This window comes from Haliotis rufescens, unplaced genomic scaffold (genome assembly GCF_023055435.1).
Source record: "Haliotis rufescens isolate VD_foot unplaced genomic scaffold, xgHalRufe1.0.p SCAF_13, whole genome shotgun sequence".
NCBI lineage: Eukaryota > Metazoa > Mollusca > Gastropoda > Lepetellida > Haliotidae > Haliotis > Haliotis rufescens.
In genome coordinates, this window is record NW_025963813.1 from 8,126,491 (window position 1) to 8,150,265 (window position 23,775).

Sequence of the window (23,775 nt, forward strand, 5' to 3'; positions counted from 1 at the left end):
TGAGCACCGATCCAGTCCATGAGTGTCCAACCAAGTCACTTACAACCAGGAATCCCCACGGAGAACCAAGTGAGTGAGTGAGTTTGGTTTTACGCCGCTTTTAGCAATATTCCAGCAATATCACGGTGGGGGACACCAGACATGGGCTTCACACATTGTACCCATGTCGGGAATCGAACCCGGGTCTTCGGCGTGACGAGCGAACGCTTTAACCACTAAACTACCCGACCGCCCCACGGAGAACCAAGAACCAATGCTATACTGAACAGAGCGGCATAAGTATAGGTACATCCATAGGCGTTGAGAAGTTCATGTGCTGTAGGCCGGATGTTCTGACATCTTCTGCCTGGGGAAGCGGAATGTCATCGCTGTATATAGTCTCCGGTGTCTTGCGTGGGATGCGTTCACAGATATATCAGTGTTAAGGTAAATAACTAAGCAACAGTGTCTTGTTTTGGACCACGTATCATTACAAACCCAACGTTCTTCCACCCTTCCACAAAACAAGCTGACCTAAAAGTGCACGTAGACAAATAGTTGCACTTATCAAAAACAGGTTGCACTGGTGCATGTTTTATATAGCTAAATCGAGCCCCGGTACGAAATTAATTCTAATCTCCCAAACAAGCCATACACCGTCCATAAAAGATATGAGAGAAACTGACGGGAAGACCAGTTCTGGACAGTCACACAACATCAACGTCCGCTCGACAAACAGCGTCTACAACAGGACACAGCCTTGTAATAAGTATGGACACAGCAAACGGATGACATGCTCCATGACAGTTTGCAAGCGTCTGCCAACATCTGCAATTAACATTGTTATGATTATGATTGTTATTATGGGCATGTGAAAAGTGAATGTGTCCTTGCCCTTGGTACAGAAAACTTTCACACTTCCAGTTTTCTTCATGTGTTGTACATGCCATTTTCAGCAATATTCAAGTTTATACAATGGGGGTCTGTAAATAATCGAGTCTGGACCAGACAGTCCAGTGATTGCCATGAGCATCGATCGACGCAACTGGGATACGATGACATGCATCGCTCAAGACAGCGTTTGCCGCCTCTAAGGACAAGCATGGGTTGCTGAAGACCAATTCTTCGCGAGTCCATACAAATTGTACTTAGGCTTTAGATCTCCCAGTATTTGTGATTCAAGATAGCTTGCTTGATGTTCTGAGGAATGTTAATTACTATAAGCCATGGTAGGTAGCCTAAAACGATTATGAAGGTGTGAGTGAGTATGGTTTTACGCCGCCTTTAGCAATATTCTAGCAATATCACGGCGGGGGACACCAGAAATGGGCTTCACACATTGTACCCATGTCGGGAATCGAAACTGGGTCTTCAGCGTGACGAGCGAACGCTTTAACCACGAGGCTACCCGACCGCCCCTATCATCAAGGAAGATCCATTTCCCTGACTGTGTTCGTGTATTTCACATAGTTTTTGACTACATTCTTCAGAATATTAACATGTTTAGCCGTGTATATTTCACCATGAGGATGGAAGGTATTTACAATTGATTTGATAAAGTAAGAAACTAAATTATGCACTTAACTGCACTGGTTTAAATTTCGGCAGTATACTTCATGATCATAAGATGGATTTTCTAAATATCATGAACGGTAATTTAGTAATTTTCAGTTATCTAAATTTGCCTCAGAATTAATGCTTAAAATCTGGAATATATTCCCTAATACGAAGCAGCCTCCATGACAAGAACCACGATTACCATCAATGAAATCAACAAAATCTTATTCGTCTTCTCATGTTGCTCAGAAGGAGAAAATACATCCACAAGCTACGGATAAGCAATGTCATATGACACGATATGTTCCCCCTCATCTGCCCAATGTGATAAAACAAACATTTGGAAAACAGGATTCGTTGGAAGAGTTCCGCCCGTTTCCACTCCTCCAAAACATATATATATATATATGTATGCATTGCCGCTCAATCCTTGTAATTATATATATGTTTGAGGGAGGATCTTTCCTGGATTTGTTCTAAAGTGAAATTAATAATTTTGTAAATCAATGTTTGAAAAATGAAGTAAAGATTTGATCAGAGAGCCATTTACTGTAACTTAGCCTTCATCTGCCATCGATCAAACTTAGTCGCCTTGTACGGCTGGCAATGGCGTGTCGAGAACATACTACCCTACAGAAAACAAGTTAGAAGTGAGTGAGTGAGTATGGTTTTACGCCGCTTTTAGCAATATTCCAGCAATATCACGGCGGGGGACACCAGAAATGGGCTTCACACATTGTGCCCATGTTGGGAATCGAACCCGGGTCTTCGGCGTGACGAGCGAACGCTTTAACCACTAGGCTACCCGACCGCCCCAGAACAAGTTAGAAATAATAATATGTAATGGTTGCATGAATACTACACTGTCGCTCTATACTTTTGTTGAAATTTGAGTAACAAAATAAAATCACACAAACTTCTATTTACAAGTAACATTGCAAGAGAAGAAACATATACCAAAATACAAACAAAATAAAGAAGTAGTTAAAATTATCAAATTTATACTTAATTCAACATTTGAAAAAGGCAGTCCATTTGCTTACACTAGTTTTATGTATTTTCACTAATGCATGCAACATACCATCGACTTTGTTCAAATCATTAAGCCGTGAAAGCTGCGCTGTGCTGAACATATCGACTGATCACCAAACCACGTGTGCGTCCTGAACGTGAGGTGCGCACGTGCAAATCAAGCTTATCACGTTCGGCCACTCTTCTTGCACGACTTGCACGTGTTTTGTATGACATGGCATGTTACATAAAGTCATCGTTGTTGTTGACTGAATTGATTGCAGAAATACATTTAAATATGTTTTCCCCAAAATACTATGATGTTACTTTTTTTTAGTCGGGGTGAATCTTTCCTTGAAATTGCTACTACTCCAGAAAAAGAAATGAGGTATTCTTGTTTGAATGCTTCCTTCACTCCTACCAAACATGCAAGACTTTGAAGTCTCGACGCTTTTTGGCTGATTAAAAAGTTCCCCCGATGATTCTCATTATTTGTGCCAAGATCGAATCCCATACTCATCCTGATTATGACCCTTGGGTTGTTGGAGGTGGTGAAAAATGGTGAACTTCGCGTTCAACATTCACGCACTCATAACACGTGTGTGTGGCTGTTTGTACAAGTCAGACTAATGCCGTGTGTTCAGTGCGAGCCCACTGAGACACCTTGTCCCAGTTTAACATGAATAACCTTCTCAGACAGTTTACTGACTTGGAGCCGACCAGTCTTTTTATCCCCTAAATGCCGAGCGGCAAGCAGGGTATTAAGTCGCGACTGGGAAACGAACCCCGACCCCCTGCTCTCCGGGCAGACGCTCTATCCATTAGACCACAGAGACGGTCTGGTTTGTTAGAACTATTTCCATGATTGTTGGTTTCACCAATATGGTGAAATGAATAAAATAATATTTTGTGTAACAATTTGTAATACCCTCTCCTTACTTTTAATACCATATTTCCCGTCAGAAAAACCAGTTAGTACACAAATATGAATGTGTGCAGGTGAAGTCACGAGTCTCCTGCAGTCTGCTGAGCTCCAGCGGTAACCCTGATTCACGAAAATTCAAACCACACTTGGGTCAAGACCTTCATCGCTTTAGGTCTTTGTCCCTGCATTAAGGGACCACAGCTGTGGTTTAGTGGATAAAGCGTCTGGGGGACGAAACGTTGTGGTTCGGCTGCATCATTCCAAAAGACATGAAAGATGGTACTTGTTGTTACCCTGCCTGGTGCTTGGCATTGAGGGGTTATAACAAAGACTTGCCAGTACACTGTGACCCATGCTTGCCGTAAAAGGCGACTATGCTTGTCGTAAGAGGCGACTAACGGGATCGGGTGGTCAGGCTCGCTGACTTGGTTGATGCATGTCATCGATCCCAGTTGCTTAGATCGATGCTCGTGATGTCAATCACTGGATTGTCTGGTCCAGACTCGATTATTTACAGACCGCCGTCATATAGCTGGTATATTGCTGAGTGCGGCGTTAAACAACAAAGCAACCAACCAAATCCTACAGAGGATGCTGGAAGCGCTCTAACTTAGGATACCTACAAAGGGTTCAGTCTTTTTAAGTGTCCTTGTTCAAGGTTAAAATGGAGTCCAACGAGCTTCTGTAAAAATAGCTTTCATGGATTAACGGCCCAGGCACACATATAAAACACAGGTTGGCAAGACAACTGCCGGTAATGCGTTCCCGATATACTGTTCGTCACAATACTGTACTGCACAATTATTTAGGTATTTCAAGTTATGGATCAGACGTAGCGTTCCATATTGGTACCCAATAGGTGAGACGTAATTTGAGGTATCTACACAGACTCGTCAGCAACGTCAGTCAACAATAATTCAGGTTCGCTGTCTAGGAATAATACCGTATTCGACGTAATAAGCGCCCAGGTCGCTCTCAAAATTAGACATTGGGGGCTCTTATTGGAATATTATTTTGGTGAAAGTTGAAAGTTCGTAAATTCGTGGTTTATGCTGACAACTTGAAATGTTTATATATGACATATATATTTTTCCAGGATTTAATTGCCCATATTTAAGGATGCATATAACACACGAGTGCGTATTATACACGAATAAATAAGTCTTGTGTACATTGATCGGAAGGGGTGCTAATTGAGATTGTTCACTAGCCAATATATCAGCAAATATTAAATAGCTTATTAGAGCGGGGCGCTTATTTCGTCGAATACGGTACTTCTTTGGGAGTAAATGCAGGGTTTGGAAAAGAAAAAGGTTCTGTTTTTTCAGTGAGGGAAATTCAACACCATTAATTTTCCAGTCCAACACTGTGTCAATGTTCGCCAAGTTGATGGTCGTAAACAAGGCATGGTATAAGGGAGGTAACTCTCAAACTACTGTACACAACATCAGCCGGCTCGTCGGTAGAGTGTTCGTCATGACGGTCTCAATACTACGTCAAACAAGTATGGGAACACACACGATATCCATAATATCTCAATGGCTACAAAGACAACCAGGAAACATTGGGTAATTTCAGATACTGTGGCCTTTTATGGATGATACCCAATCAAATGATACCCGTATGATGAACGGAAAGTGTAAGCGGTCATTTTGAGGTGAGGTGAAATTGGTTTAACGTCACGTCCAAGATTATAGCACTTATATAGCGATGTTCATGCATATGTGTGGCTGCTTGAACTAGTTCGGACTAATGCCGATTTTATAGTGAGAGCCTACTGAGATACCATGCCGCAGTTTCGCATGAACACCCCAATCAGACACAGTATACCAAGTCCGAGCTGACCAGTCCTAGTTTTAGCTGCTTAATGCCGAGTACCAGGTAGGGTAACAACAAGTACCATCTTTTGACGTCTTTTGGTGTGATGCGGCCATGGATTGAACCCCGAACCTTCTGCTCTGTGGGCGGACGCTCTACCACTAGACAACAGAGGTGATCGGGGGTCATTTTGAAATCACATGCCATTACACAGTGAATAATGGGTGTGACCACCCTGGTTCCTGACGGAATCTGCACATCGATTTCTCATGGACCTGGCAAGTATCCGTCATGTTTCCTGGGTCATTCTTGCTGAAGGAATCTGCGGGGCTGTTGCAGGTTTGCAGACAGGGGATGAATATCGTGAACACAAAATGTCCCAAACATGTTCAATTGGGTGAGGTGAGGTGAAATGGGGTTTAACGTCGCGTCCAAGATTATTGCGCTCATATAGCGACGTGCATGTATGTTTGTGTGTTTGTGTGGCTGCTTGTACTAGTTCGGACTGATGCCAATTTATAGTGCTAGCTTACTGAGATACCATGTCTCAGTTTAACATGAATATCCCCCTCAGACACAGTATACTGACTCCGAGCCGACCAGTCCTTGTTTTAGCCCCTTAATGCCGAGCGCCAGACAGGGTAACAACAAGTACCATCTTTTAACGTCTTTTGGTATGACGCGGCCGGGGATCGAACCCCGGACCTTCCGCTCTCCGGGTGGACGCATGTTCAATTGGGGCGAGATCAGGGGGAATATGCTGGCCACTGCCTTTTGTGAACGCCCCTCTGAGTGAGAAAGTCGGTGACAACACGTGCACTGCACGATGTGGCCTGGCATTATCATCCTGAAAAATGGCACCAGGTCCAATGTCGTTGTGAGACGGATTCACAAGGGTCCAACAACCTCATCCCTGTGTTGGATACCAGATTGCCATGGATATGATAAAGGGTGCCCTGTGATGCAAACCGATGCCCCCCACACCATGACAGACCCTCCGCCAAACCTGTCACGTTCACAGACCATCGCATCATGGAAACGTTCACCTCGCCTTCTGAACACACTGAAACGGCCATCTTGATACTGCAAACTCAACCCACCATGACCAGCACGGTACCAGGGAAACTGTCGGTTGTAGAATGTGGAGAACACGTCACTTCCTCCTCTTACTAACTAAAACTTCCAGCTTCCAGGGTAACAACCAAGACTCGGCTTTCGTGAACTAAAAAAAGTGATTTCGGGCCACTGCTGCAGATATAGCTGCTGCACATAGCAAGACTGGACAAAACACACTCGTACCGAAAAATCTCGATTGGGGTGTGTGTGTGTGTGTGCAGGTTTTTCAAATGCACTTTCAACACCACAAAAAGATTTCCTAGTTCATCTGAGAGCGTTTCATTTGCCATTGGGGATTTCCACCAATCACCTGCCACCAGATCCATATTTGTCATCTTCTACGACCAGCATTTGCGTTTTAATCCCTTTGGAAATCAACTTTGGCACATATTTGAGAGTGAGTGAGTGAGTGGGTGAGTATGTTTGAGTGGGTTGCTTGAAATTTAACTGTTGATTTGTTTTGGAGTCTTGAGGACTGATCACTGGAACTACATCACTTGTCCTAATCACGAAGGACTTGACCAACATGAACCCAGTAAGCATGTTGATGGTGGCATGCATCCACATGAATTTTAGAAACAAGAAAGTGGCTACGACAAATGAGTGGGTGAGTGAGTGAGTATGGTTTAACGCCGCTTTTAGCAATATTCCAGCAATATCACGGCGGGGGGACACCAGAAATGGGCTTCACACATTGTACCCATGTCGGGATTCGAACCCGGGTCTTCGGCGTGACGAGCGAAAACCCAAAGTGATTGATGCAGGTCTCAGACATTTACCACTTTGGTGAAACCCACAAGCACAGTTTGGTGCTAAACCAGGGCGAACCGGGATTTGAACCCTGAACAGTGAATTGCAGCACCTCAGGACGACTGGGCCACCATTTAACAGACAGATGATGGAGATAAGCTTGCCATGCAATACCTCTTATTCAGGAATCATACTGTGGCATGCTGGGAGATAACCCCTCGTGATGAGTGAGTATGGCTTTACGCCTTTTTTAGCAAAATTCCAGCAATATCAGGGCAAGGGACACCAGAAATGGGCTTCACACATTGTACCGATGTGGGGAATCGAACCCGGGTCTTCGGTGTGACGAGCGAATGCTTTAACCACTAGGCTACCAGACCGTCCCACGTATTTGATACTGATTTTTATATGGTGTTGACGTTTTGGATAGGTGTCAAGGGACCAACTCTACGCTGGAATCCCATCCGGTGAACAAAAATGTGATTGAATCTTGTTTTAGGCCTCATTCAAATATAAAATCTTCTTGAAAAACAACAGACATGTAAGCAAATATTATTCATTTTTTATTCATGATATATTTTGATTTTTCAAAATACACTTTTTTCCACAATCTTCTCTCACATATTAACATATTATTCCAAATATATATATTTATATGTATTTATATGATATTTACAACTTAAACAACCAAAATATACACAGATTAACCTTGGGATGAACTGGAGACATTAGTAAGCTCCCTGTCACCACGCTCATGTGGGACAGAATAAACAAACATACACAGGAATGACACCACACACATCAGTTCAGTCCTCACAACTTCCTCCTTCAGAGATGTACCAGTACACTGTTACAATAATTCCATACATTTACATTTACATTTTCTCTCATTTAAAATAAAGATGCAAAGATAGCATTACCAGCTTCCATTTCCAAATTTGAAGGACACATTACCTGGATGTAACATGCGATATACAGTATCTTAGACGTTGTTCTCAGAGAGGGGCGCTACATCATTCAATTACAGGAACGGTTCTATATATTTTCACTGGAACCTGAAGTTAATTATAAAGGAAATTCTATGTATCTTACGATTAAAAACCCCTCTTTCTCTAAAAGTATGAATCCATCCACCTGACGAAGGGGCAAGAAGAAGCCCTGAAATGTTGTGCATGTATACTAAAGAGGCTGTCCATAATACTCTGTTATCATTATTTCCAATTGCTAAATGCCCATGGAGCTCTCGCCTTATAAACTCTTTTACTTAAAGGCTAAAAAATGAATTGGAACTTAACTCAAGTTTGGATCACGACATACCATTAAACAGAAGAGGTGAATGAAGAAATCTGTCAAAAATTTGAAAAAAAGTAGTCCCACAATGTAAATCCAGAAATGTGAAATAAAAATACAAATAAAGGTTAGTTTTGTTCAGCAACACTTGCGATAATGAAATGAAGGTTGAATGGTGTCAAATAATTCAGATATAAACAGAGCACATGGCATAAACCACAAAAAATATCCATGGAACCAACGTTTTACTGTTGATACTGTAGATGTGGACTGGCTGATGGACTTGGTTTGCGTGCTTGGATGTCACTGGAGCTGAATCAGAGTGACCTTATTGGCCAGGGCCCCGTTCCACAAAGTGATCGTAGCGCTAAGATGATCGTAACTACCATACTTCATCATAGACTTACGACTGTCGCAGCGCTACAATCGCTTTGTGGAACGGGACCCAGGACCCCATTCCACAAAGTGATCGTAGCGCTAAGATGATCGTAACTACCATACTTCAACATAGACTTACGACTGTCGCAGCGCTACTTTTGCTTCATGGAACGGGGCCCTGTAGAATACAGATGTAAGGATGTGTTAAATAGGGTAAGTTACGAATGTTTTTCTTCACAACCAAATGACAAACAAGCACTATGAGGGGAGATAACAGAGAGCTTTCCCTTTTATGTCATATGTTAAGGAATATATTTTATCTACCATGAGAAACTGATAAACATAAAATAACATACAAAGGTATCTACATTCTCCAACAAGGACCGTTCATTTAACATAAGAATGGGGAGTGTCATTGAATAATTTGGGGATGCTAAATATTACTGGGACGTTCGTTGCAAGGAGAGATTTTACTGTTAAAGAATTGGCGCCAGACATTGTAGGGAATCAAGAATGGGTGTCTGGTGTGATGAGTGAACGCTTCTACATCTTGCTTACCCACCAACTCCATAAATGATAAATATTTTACATTTTCATGAAATAAAGTGATTAGGTGTCACAAGTGAGAATGTTTATCACAGCTTCAGCCACATTTCAGCAATATCCTGGCAGGGACAGTGAGGCTGTTTATCTATTATTAGTTGGTTTACAAAATGTTTGGTATAAGATTCATTTTGGTGGTCGAAAAATATTTTTTAATTTTCAGCTTCCAGATTAGCACTGGTGCTAATGAGTGAAAATAAAAACAACTTTTTACATGGCAAGATGTGTATTTCATTTCATCTTATTCTCAAAACTCTTTTCTAATTTCAATTTTTTTGTCAGACTGTCTCATAAACCCTCAAAGATCTTCACACATCATGAATGTTGGGGAATTTAATCCAGGCTTTCAATGTGAACACCAAATTAGGTCAGACGTTGATTGGATACAGATTGTGGGCGGGGTTTGGACTTCACACTCCATGACAGGAAATATTAAATAACCGGTCCCTTTGAATACAGGGTGCCACAAACAAAGGGAACTCAACACACACAAATTATTTAAAACAATGGAATGTGTACTTTTGATTAGACACTGTTATACTGCTACATCACATACATGACATCTAAATGCATTGCTTAGGCCAACATGTAATAATCACTAGCATTGAGCATATGGTATACTTAAGCAGTATGTATGAAATATTATATACGAGATCCTCAGAATGTGGTAGATTTCATTTTCAGTCCAATGGTTCAATCTCTATGATAAAATAATTGCATTTTCAAGCACAATTTAAAAACATTTGGAAACAAACCAATCTTAAAATGACCTGTCAGAAATTTAAAACATCATAAAAACACCTTATTAAAACTTTTGTGTTTATTCTCAACACTAGCTTAAAATCAATATTAGGAACAGCGATAGTTTGAAAACTGCTCCTCCACATTTTATTTACGTTAATCACTTGTCAAATGAAATAATACAACTTGATGAATAAATTAAACCAGTTGTATAACTGTTTTGAAAACAAATGTGCCTACAGCGTCCATGTTGATTATTTTAGTCTCAAATTGATTACAATGTTCTAATCCCAAAGAGACAACACAAAATTCATTTGATATTTTGTATGTTTGATTCAATGAATAAAATACGAAGAGAAAACAGTTTAAAAAGGAATTCATTTGTATTATCCTCTGAGGTAAAATAACCATTTCATTCATTAGTTTTGTAATGGGAAACTCACTGGTTTAATTTCCTCAGATTTGCACTTGTCGTGGAGCTACCATTGCTTTGTGCAAGTGGGACCGGACACTTTTATCAACCAACAGTCAATGGTACCATGGACTGGACAGTCTATATTTGAGACAAAAACAATAACAATGTGGTCTTAAGTTTAACAATATATATACACAGACTTCCTAATAAGGGAATAGAGACTATACACTGAATCCTGGTACTTACAGATGTCACTTTAAACCTGAAGTTAATAAATCACTTTTAATTTGGGGCTTTGATGATACAAGGTTTAGGAGATGATATGTATCAAGAAGATACACAAAAAACGAATGTTCAATGTTATTGGATGTATTTTAAGGCTACAAAATATCTGGGCAACAATTTGGGCAGGGGACACCAAAAATGGGCTCCACACATTGTACCCATGTGGGGATTCTAACCTGGGTCTTCGGCGTGATAAACGAACGCTTTAACCACTAGGCTACCCCACCGCCCGTAAACTTATATGAAATATTAGGTTGGTAGATCAGTGAACCAAATGATTTGAAGATCACTGCCTCAGTGGGCAAACCAGAGACCCCCAATACAGTGGAATCTGTCCGAGACTAATTCGGATCTATCTCTTCTTGAGGTGAAACTATTATTTCAAAGGGAAGAGAATTTATGGATGTCAACTTCTTTATTATGAGGAACATAACGTTTTGGAGTATATGCTTACTCCTTCATCAGGTGAATGAAGGAGTAAGCATATACTCCGAAACATTGTCCCTCATAATAAAGAAGTTGACATCAATAAATGTGTATCACTTCTGAATGCCTTTCAAACACTTACTATTACAAACTTAATTTGACTGTGAGATACAACAGAGATAGCTCATTAACAAGAATTAAATTTTTGTCTAATCTGGACTGCACAGTTTGGTTACACCAGGTTCCACTGTATTATAAACTTCTGGTACCAGATCATGGGATCACAGACTAATACCTTAAAATACAAGTTGGAGTCTGTAAATCTTAAAATTAATGCGTCTCCAAATTAATACGACTGCTGACCCCTAGCCAAAAATGCGACTCAATATCAATGCGACTCCCTCCACCCCATCCCCAGTGGAATGATGCATATCGGTGCGTGTTGGGTCGTGTCGGCCTTTGATGAAGTGTTGCATGGGTGGCGTCTGTCTGGACTGCTGGAGTGGTCAGTGATACCTACTTTGACACGAGTGGGTAGAACTCTTGACCCCAGCAGTGATAACTCACCGGATGCCTATTGTTTAATTTCTATTCTTTGAATGACATTTTATATACTTGTTACAACTACTGTTCAATAACCGTGTTAGTGTTTATATTTAAGTTGGTATTTCCGCTATCCAAAGTGTGCAGTGAGGCCTTTTTATTGTTGATAGTAATTTTCGAGACAAAAATGCGAAGTTTTGCGAACAGAGACCACTCGCATTTTTCACATTTTATTCACGATCGCGTTAATTTCAAGATTTACAGTATTGGACAACATGGAAAACATTTTCTGCTTCACTTGTCTCCTGCGGCCACTGTCAGCTGATAATGGTATCACCAACTCGGGATCTGTATCAGCACAGCTGCCCTATATCAATATATATGATAAAATTAGTTGCAAACAGAATCATTTGATCCATATACATCTTAAAATATTGCTCTAGTCTGTTAAAGTAATTTAAAACACTCAGTAAAATGCTGCATGAACGTAAATCTGAAGAATATGGGAGTATGTAATTTCAGTTATTGGCAGTGACTTCAATCCATTAACATTGAAAGATTTGGCGTCAGTGTAAGCAGTTATGTAAAAATAAAACGTTATCAACCATTGAATTAGAGCATGTGCATGTCAGAAAAACTTAATAATATTGGCTGTCATAAAAAGTCAATATTTTGGCATCTGTGTCATGATATTACAGTTTGTATGAATGATCATTTCATCAATCTGATGACTAAAATATAACTGCTGTTCTTATTCACTGAAACCACAAGAAGCCTTCATGACAGAAAAAGATCATGTCAACCTGACCTAAAGTCATTTTACCAGGGAGAAGGGAGATAATTTCAACGTTCTTGAAGTTACCTCCCTTTGTCCTAAAACTGACATCTTTGAAAGGTCAGAAAGGTAGCGAGTTCACACTGAATATCTACAGCCACATGAGACAAAAGGGTTGTCCAACACATTTATACAATATCACTGTATTAATAATGATGGATACTTGATATATGGTGACCTACATATTGTATAACCCATATTTGACCTATAATAAACACCTTTCACTAAATTACAAGACCCTTTCTCAAAGACATCTCAACCTATACAACATATAGAATTTAAATTTTAAATGATAGGGACACTTTATTCCTAATTCCCCACAATTTTCAGAAAAATATCACAACACGATGTATCTTTTTTTGCTACAAGTTGAGATTTAAATGTATGTAGAAAACTGGTATACTTGTGAATATTTTTTTCTTCAAATTGTACAGATCAATCAAGATTCATCCAAAGAGCATCCTTGGAGAAAACTGAACTCTGAAATGAGCGTTGTATTTTAACAATCAGATGAAGTCTTAAAGTTTTGAATCTCTCTGTCACAGTGGAATCACAACCAAACTCGGCGCTGCATCAATGACAGCCTTAATTACACCAACATTGCACAGATGCTGTGCACGCACCTCATCCTGAACGCCAAAATTGAGCATCTTTGTCAAATGTACCAATCTGTTCGAACATCACATATTCTGGGCTTGATGAAAGAGGAATAAATTCAGGTTTAGAAGGACAGACTGACATCAGTTCCATGAAGTCGAGAGATCACAAATGATACATCGGTTCGTCCACAATTCATCATGATTCTCTGAAAGTGAACTCTTTCCTTTCCTTATATACACTATCACTTGAATCCATGAACACAACATGAAAAAGGAAGGAGACTTCGTCTGATATTTCCTAGTTGTGTTTCGCTCTCTTCCCCTTCATGTAGTCTGTCCACCGATTTGCCGTTGTTTTGAATAACGGATCCCGCTCTATAACACTGAGCTCCAGTAATTGGTTGATATGTGTTGTATGATAATCCCAACGAGCTCGGTTTGGGGCCAGACCTAAAGTAATATGCCGCAAGTCGTAAAACGTTCCCGAGCCTGTATCAAACATACCCAACATGAACTTAAGAGAAGTCAATCCACGTTTATACAAATTATTTGCCATATCGGCAGCTTCACCTGAGGCTGTTTCTTTAAGGTCGTACAGACCAAGAAGTGAATATATGAATCCATTCAACACAAAACTGCTTGGAGTCGTAGGATATTCTTCATACCAGTCGTATTCTCCTGCAAACTTTGCCAACACTCCTCCCTGTTCGCTACTGATTTCAAACAATTTCATTGCATCAATAGCGGCTATTAAATATTTCTGGGCCTTTGTTTTCCAGTATGCTCTTACAAGAAGTGACATTGCTTGACCTTGGGCCATCGCGGAGTACCACCCTGGGGGAAGCTCGAGCAGATTCGGAATGAGTTTACGCCGCACAGCGATTGGCCATCCTCCACGGTCATTCTGATGACTGACCAACCAGTTGGCAGCATCATAGAAATGCTCCAAATGTGCTGATGATGATAACGTCAAATTATCCAGGTGGCCATGACCCCGTATGGTGATCTCCCGAATTTTGGAAAACTGATATTTCATTTTAATTCGTTTTGTTTTGGAATATTTCAATCCAAGGCCCTTCTGAAGGTCTATAGATATATCCCTTGCTATGTGGTGCCATCGTCCTCTTGTGTCCCCGAGGCCGTAGTAGATGTCTTTGCCCTCGCATATGATGAGGGTGTTGCTCAGGACATAGTGCAGGTTGAACACAACAGTACTGAGGGTCTCCACACTCACAGTCAAACTGCCGTTGGTGGAAAATTTCAGGTCGGCTGTTACATACTTGTTCACTTTTTCATCAGCAACAATTCTTATACCCGGGAGCTTGGTGGAATCTGGAATTGTCAAAACAATTAGAAAAGTTAGGTTACTGTTAGCTTACACTGTATCTATGGATGTGTCACATATAAACACACCAGTGAGTCTCTTAGAATATCTTATCTCATCACTTGATATAATTTTGTTTGAAATATTTTTTAGTTTCTACAGAATGTTAAAGGTCTCCAAACAAATGCAGACCAGGGTTCATTCTTAGAAAAAATTAATTCATTGCTTCGAATTCATAATATTTATTCATCCTTTCATGTCAGATTATTACTTAAAACATTTCCACAACGAAATTTAATGGGACTCTCAGCATGAAAGCTGACTAAAGGGAGATAACTCCTCCAGGCTTACCGTGCCCAACTATCCGGTGGTGTATTTGGGCCACTATCATAGCAAGCATTACAGATTTTCCAAATTGTTCAAAATTACTTGGTGTGTCAAAGGATTACAGAAAGTGTACAATTTTATGTGGTTTAGTTCAATAAATATTGATCTGGAGTTGCTGTATTTCAGTCTGAAGATCCCTTTCAATTTTAACATCATACCAAGGACCCCTGGCCACTGAACACTGCAAGTGGTTATTCTTAGGTGAAATGGGATGTAAGGACACATTCAAGATTTTTGTACTTCTATGTGTAGTGTGTGTCTCTGCTTGTAGTGAGAGTGAGTGAGTATGGTTTTACCCCACTTTTAGCAATATTCCAGCAATATCACGGCGGGGGACACCAGAAATGGGCTTCACACATTTTACCCACATTGGGAATCGAACCCAGGTCTTCCCCGTGACGAGCGAACTCTTTAGCCACTAGGCTACCCGACCGCCCCTAAAAGTCCAGACAAATGCAGGTTTTAGAGTGCTAGTGCCACAGTTCAACATGGATATATACCCCGCTCCGAGCTGACCAGTCATTTTCATCCCCTTAATGCCAGGCAGGGTAACAACAGGTACACTCTTTTACAATCTTTTGGTATGAGGGGATCCAACCACCAACCCTCCCATCTCTGGGCGAATGCTCTATCTACTCCACCATGAGGCGGTTACTTCTTTCATGAGGAGCGGTCGGGTAGCCTAGTGGTTAAAGCGTTCGCTCGTCACGCCGAAGACCCAGGTTCGATTCCTGACATGGGACAATGTGTGAAGCCCATTTCTGGTGTCCCCCGCCGTGATATTGCTGGAATATTGCTAAAAGCGGCGTAAAACCATACTCACTCACTCTTTCATGAAGTCAACATACCTGATGTCAAAAATTGTACTACATGTGAGAACTTGGAGGCATCATTCTTCAAAACAGCAAATGACCGCTGTTCTGGGACTATCCAGTCTGCAGGGCTGTCCTCCTCTCCATCCTCCAGGATTATCACATCCGGCTCTCCATCCATCATGTACTTGCTGTGGTGACTCAAGCCATACTGGGCGATCTGTATCGGGTAGTAGTGACCTTCTGGAGTCCACTGTGTGGAGACTGGTACACCTGTGTAACACATAGCAGGTGAGGAGTGGTGCGAGGAGCTTACAGTGACAAAAATACTTAAAGATGTGAGGAGGGACAACACTGTGTGGAGTTGCGGACACCTGTGTAACACATAGCAGGTGAGTAGTGGTGTGAGGAGCTTACAGTGACAAAAATACTTAAAGATGTGAGGAGGGACAACACTGTGTGGAGTTGCGGACACCTGTGTAACACATAGCAGGTGAGTAGTGGTGTGAGGAGCTTACAGTGACAAAAATACTTAAAGATGTGAGGAGGGACAACACTGTGTGGAGTTGCGGACACCTGTGTAACACATAGCAGGTGAGTAGTGGTGTGAGGAGCTTACAGTGACAAAAATACTTAATGATGAGAGGAGGGACAACACTGTGTGGAGTTGCGGACACCTGTGTAACACATAGCAGGTGAGTAGTGGTGTGAGGAGCTTACAGTGACAAAAATACTTAAAGATGTGAGGAGGGACAACACTACTGTGTGGAGTTGCGGACACCTGTGTAACACATAGCAGGTGAGTAGTGGTGTGAGGAGCTTACAGTGACAAAAATACTTAAAGATGTGAGGAGGGACAACACTGTGTGGAGTTGCGGACACCTGTGTAACACATAGCAGGTGAGTAGTGGTGTGAGGAGCTTACAGTGACAAAAATACTTAATGATGAGAGGAGGGACAACACTGTGTGGAGTTGCGGACACCTGTGTAACACCAAGCTCCTTCCCAGCGCGTGACACCTTCGTTACACTCTCGGTAACATCGCTGCCACCAGTGTGGGCGCGGCCATTACAAGAATCTTGAAATTTGCCCTCTAACCCCAAATGTAGTAACGTTGATACTTTTGTTTATGTCTTTGGGAATGCCATCATATTTCATTTTCAAAAGGTGTACGACTGACCATGTTTTCCAGATGAATTTACTTTGTTATTTTAATAATCAGATTGGTTCGAGATTGCAGACTAACGGAAAATCAACCAACTTCTCCCTTACATTCTTACTATATCAATAACACGATAGTTTTAATGAAACAGAAATTCAAATTGACAAACGAAGAAAATAATTTAGCAGCGATAAGTGTATTCGGCGTCACGACAGTCGTCGCTTGTTTGTAAACATAACGGTCATTCGGTTGCGAGTTCAACTCCAAGCATGGTTGTGGCCACCTATTCACAGTGGGGAGTTTTGACTGGTGGCAGCGATAGTATAGAGAGCTCCGCGAACGGGCTATCGCTGTGAGGAGCTTGGTGTAACACATAGCAGGTGAGTAGTGGTGTGAGGAGCTTACAGTGACAAAAATACTTTATGATGAGAGGAGGGACAACACTGTGTGGAGTCTGGGACACCTGTGTAACACATAGCAGGTGAGTAGTGGTGCAAGGAGCTTACAGTGACAAAAATACTTAATGATGAGGGAGGGGACAACACTGTGTGGAGTCTGGGACACCTGTGTAACACATAGCGAAGAGGAGTGGTGCTTACACAGCTTACAGTGACAAAAATACTTAAAAGATGAGAGGATAGATATTTGCCATGAAAAATTAACAAAACATATTACTTAAACCTGTTGGCAAAAAAACTGCCAAAATGTAAAATAAATAAATCAGAATGAAAGTACAATGATTTGCAATTAAAAAAGTTGAAAAAAAGCAATTCTTTCACCTTGTTTACAGTCATAAACATCCAATAAAAAAAAGTAAAGGCAAATATGACTAAGATGACTAAAATGTTTTTTTTTACCTTTATTTTGTAATCAAGTTTTTGTCAAGAAATAAACCCTGACAATGTATTATTTTACTTTTTTTTGCCTACTGACCAGGGAAATCTCAACAACAAGTGACATCCATTATGACATATTTCTTAATTGGTGAGTTTTGAACGTTTTTCAAATGTGGTAAAACATTTGTGTCAATTCCAATCACTTAAGTCTGTTTATACATGAAACAGAATGGCATTTGGATAAATATAAAAACTGTATTAATTTCAATAACTCAAACACTTCAAAGGGATTAAAAAATTCCCAAACAACAGCACATTCCCATGGGGATTATCCTGTGTAAATGTTCAAACAGATTTTTCTAACTAAACCAAACAAACAGCGTGAAAAGATACCTTCGAAGCCACTGATGCATTTTACTCGGTCCCTCTGTTCCACGTTGTAATACTCGAACGACATGAAAATGCCGCTGGGAGAATATTTGGGTCGAGGTTTGTGGATCTTTGAATTCGAATGTTGCCATTCCAGTCGGTCGTAACCGTCTGTGTTGACAATGGAACCATATATCTGCAACACAAATAATAAAGATACATAATAATCACGAAGATAACACATTCTCCAAATAATGCTGACCATTGTAAAATTTACAGAAGTGATCGATATTCCAGCAAATTCCTGGTGGAGAATTCCAGGAATTGGCTTATATCCATGAAGGGAATAGAACCTGGGCCTTTGCCGGGACAAGAAAACCACCCTACTGCCCTGAGTTACAGAAGAATTTTAGAACTAATTTGATTCATGGTTCCAATGTTACCATAACCATAGTAACAGAGTTATTAAATATCTATCTGCAATGTTATATAAAAGTTGAGATCAGTAAATCATTGCACAAACCCTGTAGTAAGTTTTATATACCATATACCGTATAGCCCAGAGTGCTCTCAAAATTAGAAATAGGGGGCTCTTATTGGAATATTATTTTAGTGAAAAAAACAGAGTTGAAAGATAAATATCATGGTTTATGCTGACAGCCTGAAATGTTTATATACGACAGATATATTTTTCCAGAATTTAATTGCCCATAATTAAGTGTGCACATAACACATGAGTGCGTATTATAGGCGAATAAATAAGTCTTGTGTACATTGATCAATCGGAAGGGGTGCTAAATGGGATTGTTCACTGGCCAATATATTAGCAAATATCGCCGAGGGCGCTTATTAGAGCGGGGCGCTTATTACGTCATATAGCATGTTGATCAAAAATATCCAATGTCAATTTATTTTGTTTCAAATTCTATTACATAACAAAGTTGTACATAATTGCACCAGGATGGTGTGAATGAATACAATATTACACCTGCATGTGATATTGTGTTGTTTTGGGAAAATATTTATGCATTCACTTTCTGCAAGTAAACTCCATACATGAAGAAGAAAACTGTTATAGTCAGTCATGTTGGGGATTAATTAATACCCATGTATCCCCCCATGAAGAGAATCAGGTTTGTTTACGACTGCTTTGAATAGTATTTCAGTCATATTACAGCTTAATGCGAGAGATAAGACAACCTAAGAATCACAGATCCCGGCACGACCAAGGGAGGCAACTCTGTACAGTAAATGAAAAGGATTGGTTGAATGGTGAGCTGCAAACCTCAAAGTAGTCCTGGATGAACCGGAAAGGTACATAGACCTCACTTCCCTCCCGGCGACACTTGACGGCATAGTCGTCATTGATGACACAATCAATCTCCTTGTACTTGATGAGGGGCGTGTCCTTGTTTTTGATGGAATTGGTCCCCCGGGGGACGTTCATGTGATCATCGTAGCTCCTCTCGCCTGTAACGTCTTCTCTGTAGAAAATAAACTACCATTCAGCAAAACATATCTGTGTAACCAAAATGAAATGAATTATAGTCCTTCACCACATGATGGAATTTCCAACAATGTTCTATCAGAAAGTTTTCCAGTCTCGATATATCACCAATAGAAAGTAACAATTTATTCCTTGATACTGGATATTTATCAGTACAAATGGAACTACTCACACAATGAAAATGAATAATCATGTTTTGAAGGATCAGAGTTTTTGTGCTCAAGTCCATCTTAAAACACATCAACCAAAACATTGTTGTGTTTGATCACCTCGTGCCTCGTATGATTTCTGGGCCCATTTTGCCAAATATTACAAAATATCAAATCTGTGATTTACTATTCTATGTCGCTACACTGATTGAAATACATGCTATGATATCGTTCAAGTACATAAAAGACCTCAGGCTTGTGAACAATTTCATAGACAGCTTGCAATATTTTGTGTAATTATCAGCAATATTCCTGCTCTGTGTATTGAACCGTCATGAGAAGACAGTGTATTCATACATCGACACTTCAATCCATCACTGACACTCCTGAAATATAAACTGCCTACTTTCTTACCCCCCAGTTTGACAATGAAATATTGTGATGACACAACTGTGTGTATTAAATATTGGCAGTCTGATGAATAATACAGCGAGCTGAAAGAGATCTCCACAACAAGAAGACATGCAATCATTCATTCAAACTTTGGGAGAGGTGGACGAAAAGTTTCAGCATAAATTTCACAAATACTTGTTTCAATAAAATCGCCAAAATATATCTTATATTGGGAAAGTTACAAATACATACCAATTGATTATTGTTTTTTTTTTAGTATCACCACACTGATAGTGAGTGAGTGAGTATGGTTTTACGCCGCTTTTAGCAATATTCCAGCAATATCACGGCGGGGGACACCTAAAATGGGCCACACTAATAGGAAGTGCATCGCAGACATATGGAAATATTACATTGTAAAATGAACTGTTATGTGCAACAAATTCTGGATAGTCACTGTATATGAAGTAGCACATATGCTTCAAATCTGATTCAATATTTTTCCGATATTTAGACAACAGAATAGTGGTAAAGGATGCCAACCATGCCTCTTGAATGCAGAAAATGAATATGAATGATTTGACATTGTACCTGTAGAAGTTGTTATCTTGCCTGTTGATGGTGCACTGACTCCATAGACACACAGACAAGAAGGCAGACGACACGACCAGTGCCGCGAAGAACTTGATGATTCTACTCCTTCGCATCCTCAGATTGCCTCATACGGCCATCTCGCATCTGAAACAAGGAAGACAAAGCATGAGGAATATCGATTACAAAACATTGAAAGATATATTGGAAATACTAAGATCAAAGATCCTCATCAGAATTGACAAAGATATAATATGGGAAACAATGACCATCCACACTGCCCAAATGATGCAGTAAAACGTCGCCAATAATTAATATAACAACATTGGAAATGAGGAATCAGAAACGAATACAAAAACAATGAAAATGTAGGTGTCACCATTATAAAAACACCGGAAATAAAACACAAAACATAAGAATCAACGAGAACCGAAACTTCAACAGCTTTTCTGAAACCATATTCCTTCAAAGGTTAACATTCTATCTTACAGCTGAAAGCAACAGCTTGACTATCTTCACAGACTCAACAATGTTTCTCAACTGTTGAATCTCACGCAAGTATTCCCCTTCAAACTCCTCCAATCTATGGTAGACATCTGTTCCCGTCTGCTGTTCATATCCTTATATGAAGCTGTACCAATCCCATCATCCATTTCCATGCAACCAAAACTACTTTCAAATAATCTACACAACTGTTAAAAAAAGAAAATCGCTCCACATCTCAAGACAATATGCAACCTCAATTTCTCATGCAGATATTCTGTTCAAAGCTAAAACTCATAAATTTCAAATTTATGAACTGACTCCAAGTTCCCACATTTAGCAAGGCAGATATTAATCATCTCCAGCCCAGATGCACCTAAACCTTCCCAGGCGTAATGACGAAGCAGGTAGTATCTATGTTGTAGCCACCTTCGCCATTATGACGTAACACACCTGTCAACACTGATCTCATTAACCTGCAAACATTATACATAATATCCTGCCAAGACTTTACCCAAACCTGGTAAAACTGTCTACACCTGCGAGAAATATCACAAATAGCTTTCTTTAGACAAACATTCCAAATTTATCTGGACGTTTGGCGATTTTCTTCTTAAGTTGCCAAAGAGCCTTGGGGTACGATATTAATAAATAATTCATTTTCTTAAGTGACACATAAGAGGAATAAGTTCCCAAAATGGCTGTTGTGGTTGATTAAATGATATTTTGCTGAATGACAAGCGTGGGAGGCAAGTAGTCGCATTAATTGAAAAGTAAATTTGACATTCGGATAGATTGCCAATAACATCCATTACAGTTTACACTGTGTATCATGGCTGAACGGAAACTCCAGAACTCTCATCACAAAAAAGATCCGTTAAAAATAAACTGAAGCACTATAAAGATTAGAAAATATCCAATGATATTAGTTTCATAAATGATCAAAAATATTTTATCAATATTCCTTATCTCCTTCAGAATAAAATCGATTTGAGATGACATAATCGGGACTATTTTTGTAGGGTGTTGTTCACAGGGTTTCATTCTGTTTGCGAATGTATTTCGGGAGCAGAGAATAGGCTGGCTGTATTAACATTATACATTTGGTGTAGAATATTCTAAACAGAAAACTGGATTGGTCATCAGGCAAACATCGATTTTCAGACCTTTCCAGTACAAATATGTTCAGAAAAGTACAAAACAATATGTTGGTAGTGTGGATATTTTAAAGTAAGTTCTTGTTTATGCATTGTGAAAGGGTAAAATAATCATGGTCAGATTCAATTATTCTTGTGTCACTTCTGTCACTTGTGTCGGTGTTATGGATAATGGAATCTGTCAGCACCAGAACAAACACACAGTTGCCGATGTTAATTTATCATCAGCTAAAATAGGACCTCTTCTAGACTTTCTTCACTCAGGTTTTCAGACTGAAATTGTCATTTTTGATGTTGCACTTTTTCATAAACTTGTAAAAATTATCCAGTCCTCCCAGCCTTAACTTCAGGCTTTATCTACTGAATCATCATTCATTATCATCATCATCATCATCATCATCATCATCATCATCATCAGTATCATCATCATCATCATCATCATCATCATCAGTATCAGCAGCAGCAGCAGCAGCAGCACAGAGGACCGTCATAACTTCTTATAAATCAGAGTGCAGAAGGTTGATGGTTTGATCCCCTGGTTGTATCATACCAAAAGATGATAAAAGATAGCACTTGTTGTTACCCTGCCCGGAACACAGCACTAAGGAGATTAAACAAGGTCTGGTCAGCTCGGAGTCAGCATAATGTGTCTGAACAGCTGTAGATACTAACATTTTTAGTCCACTAAATAACATATAGCATAACACTGAAAAAAGGAAATTTCTACTAGTTCTCATGATATCTTCACCATTGGGCAGTTTGGCAAGGACTACAGGACTAGAGTCAAATTTCTAATGCTGCTGAATCAGGTATCCATGTTAAACTGTGGTATGGTATCTCAGTGGGCTAGCACTATATAAAAAAACATGGCATAAATCCTGACCAATACCAGCAAGTGCTCATTCACGTTGCTACATAAGTGCAATTAGTTTGAAGGCAACGTTAAACCACATTTCACCTAACCTATAAATGGAAGTCAAAGAGTGAGTTGAGTTCACCGATTTTAAACAACATTTTAGCCATATGAGGTATCTCTGGAGGAAGCCTCAAGCAGGCAGACATTTTCCACTTGGATGAAATAATTAGTATTGGAATGGTGCTGACAAACAAAGAACCATATTCAATACCAGTCTAGAATTTGAAACCATCATCCTCGATCCTGACACTGAATGATCTGTAAAGCTAATCGCAGCACCTTAGACAATTGGTCTATACAACCCTTAAATAGGTGATAATTGACACTGATTGGATCATTATCACAGCAACAGCAATAAGTACATTCCCATGAACTTCACACCGAATTCAATAACACGCATGAAAATATAGATAAAAAA

General features: G+C 39.9%; 1 protein-coding gene across 13 annotated transcripts in view; it reads right to left on the minus strand.

Moving 5' to 3' along the window:
• Window positions 1-7,706: 7,706 nt before the first annotated feature.
• Window positions 7,707-23,775, minus strand: part of LOC124149284 (D-glucuronyl C5-epimerase-like) — a 349,514-nt gene continuing 333,445 nt past the window's right edge. For all 13 annotated transcript variants that reach the window (XM_046520755.2, XM_046520758.2, XM_046520759.2 and 10 more), the window contains 5 exons: window positions 20,802-20,948; window positions 19,447-19,645; window positions 18,186-18,357; window positions 15,831-16,067; window positions 7,707-14,603 (listed from right to left, as the gene is read on the minus strand). In XM_046520755.2, the coding sequence (XP_046376711.1) occupies window positions 13,570-14,603; window positions 15,831-16,067; window positions 18,186-18,357; window positions 19,447-19,645; window positions 20,802-20,917 (1,758 nt within the window). In that variant the 5' untranslated portion in view covers window positions 20,918-20,948 and the 3' untranslated portion in view covers window positions 7,707-13,569. The remainder of the gene's footprint in view (window positions 14,604-15,830; window positions 16,068-18,185; window positions 18,358-19,446; window positions 19,646-20,801; window positions 20,949-23,775) is intronic.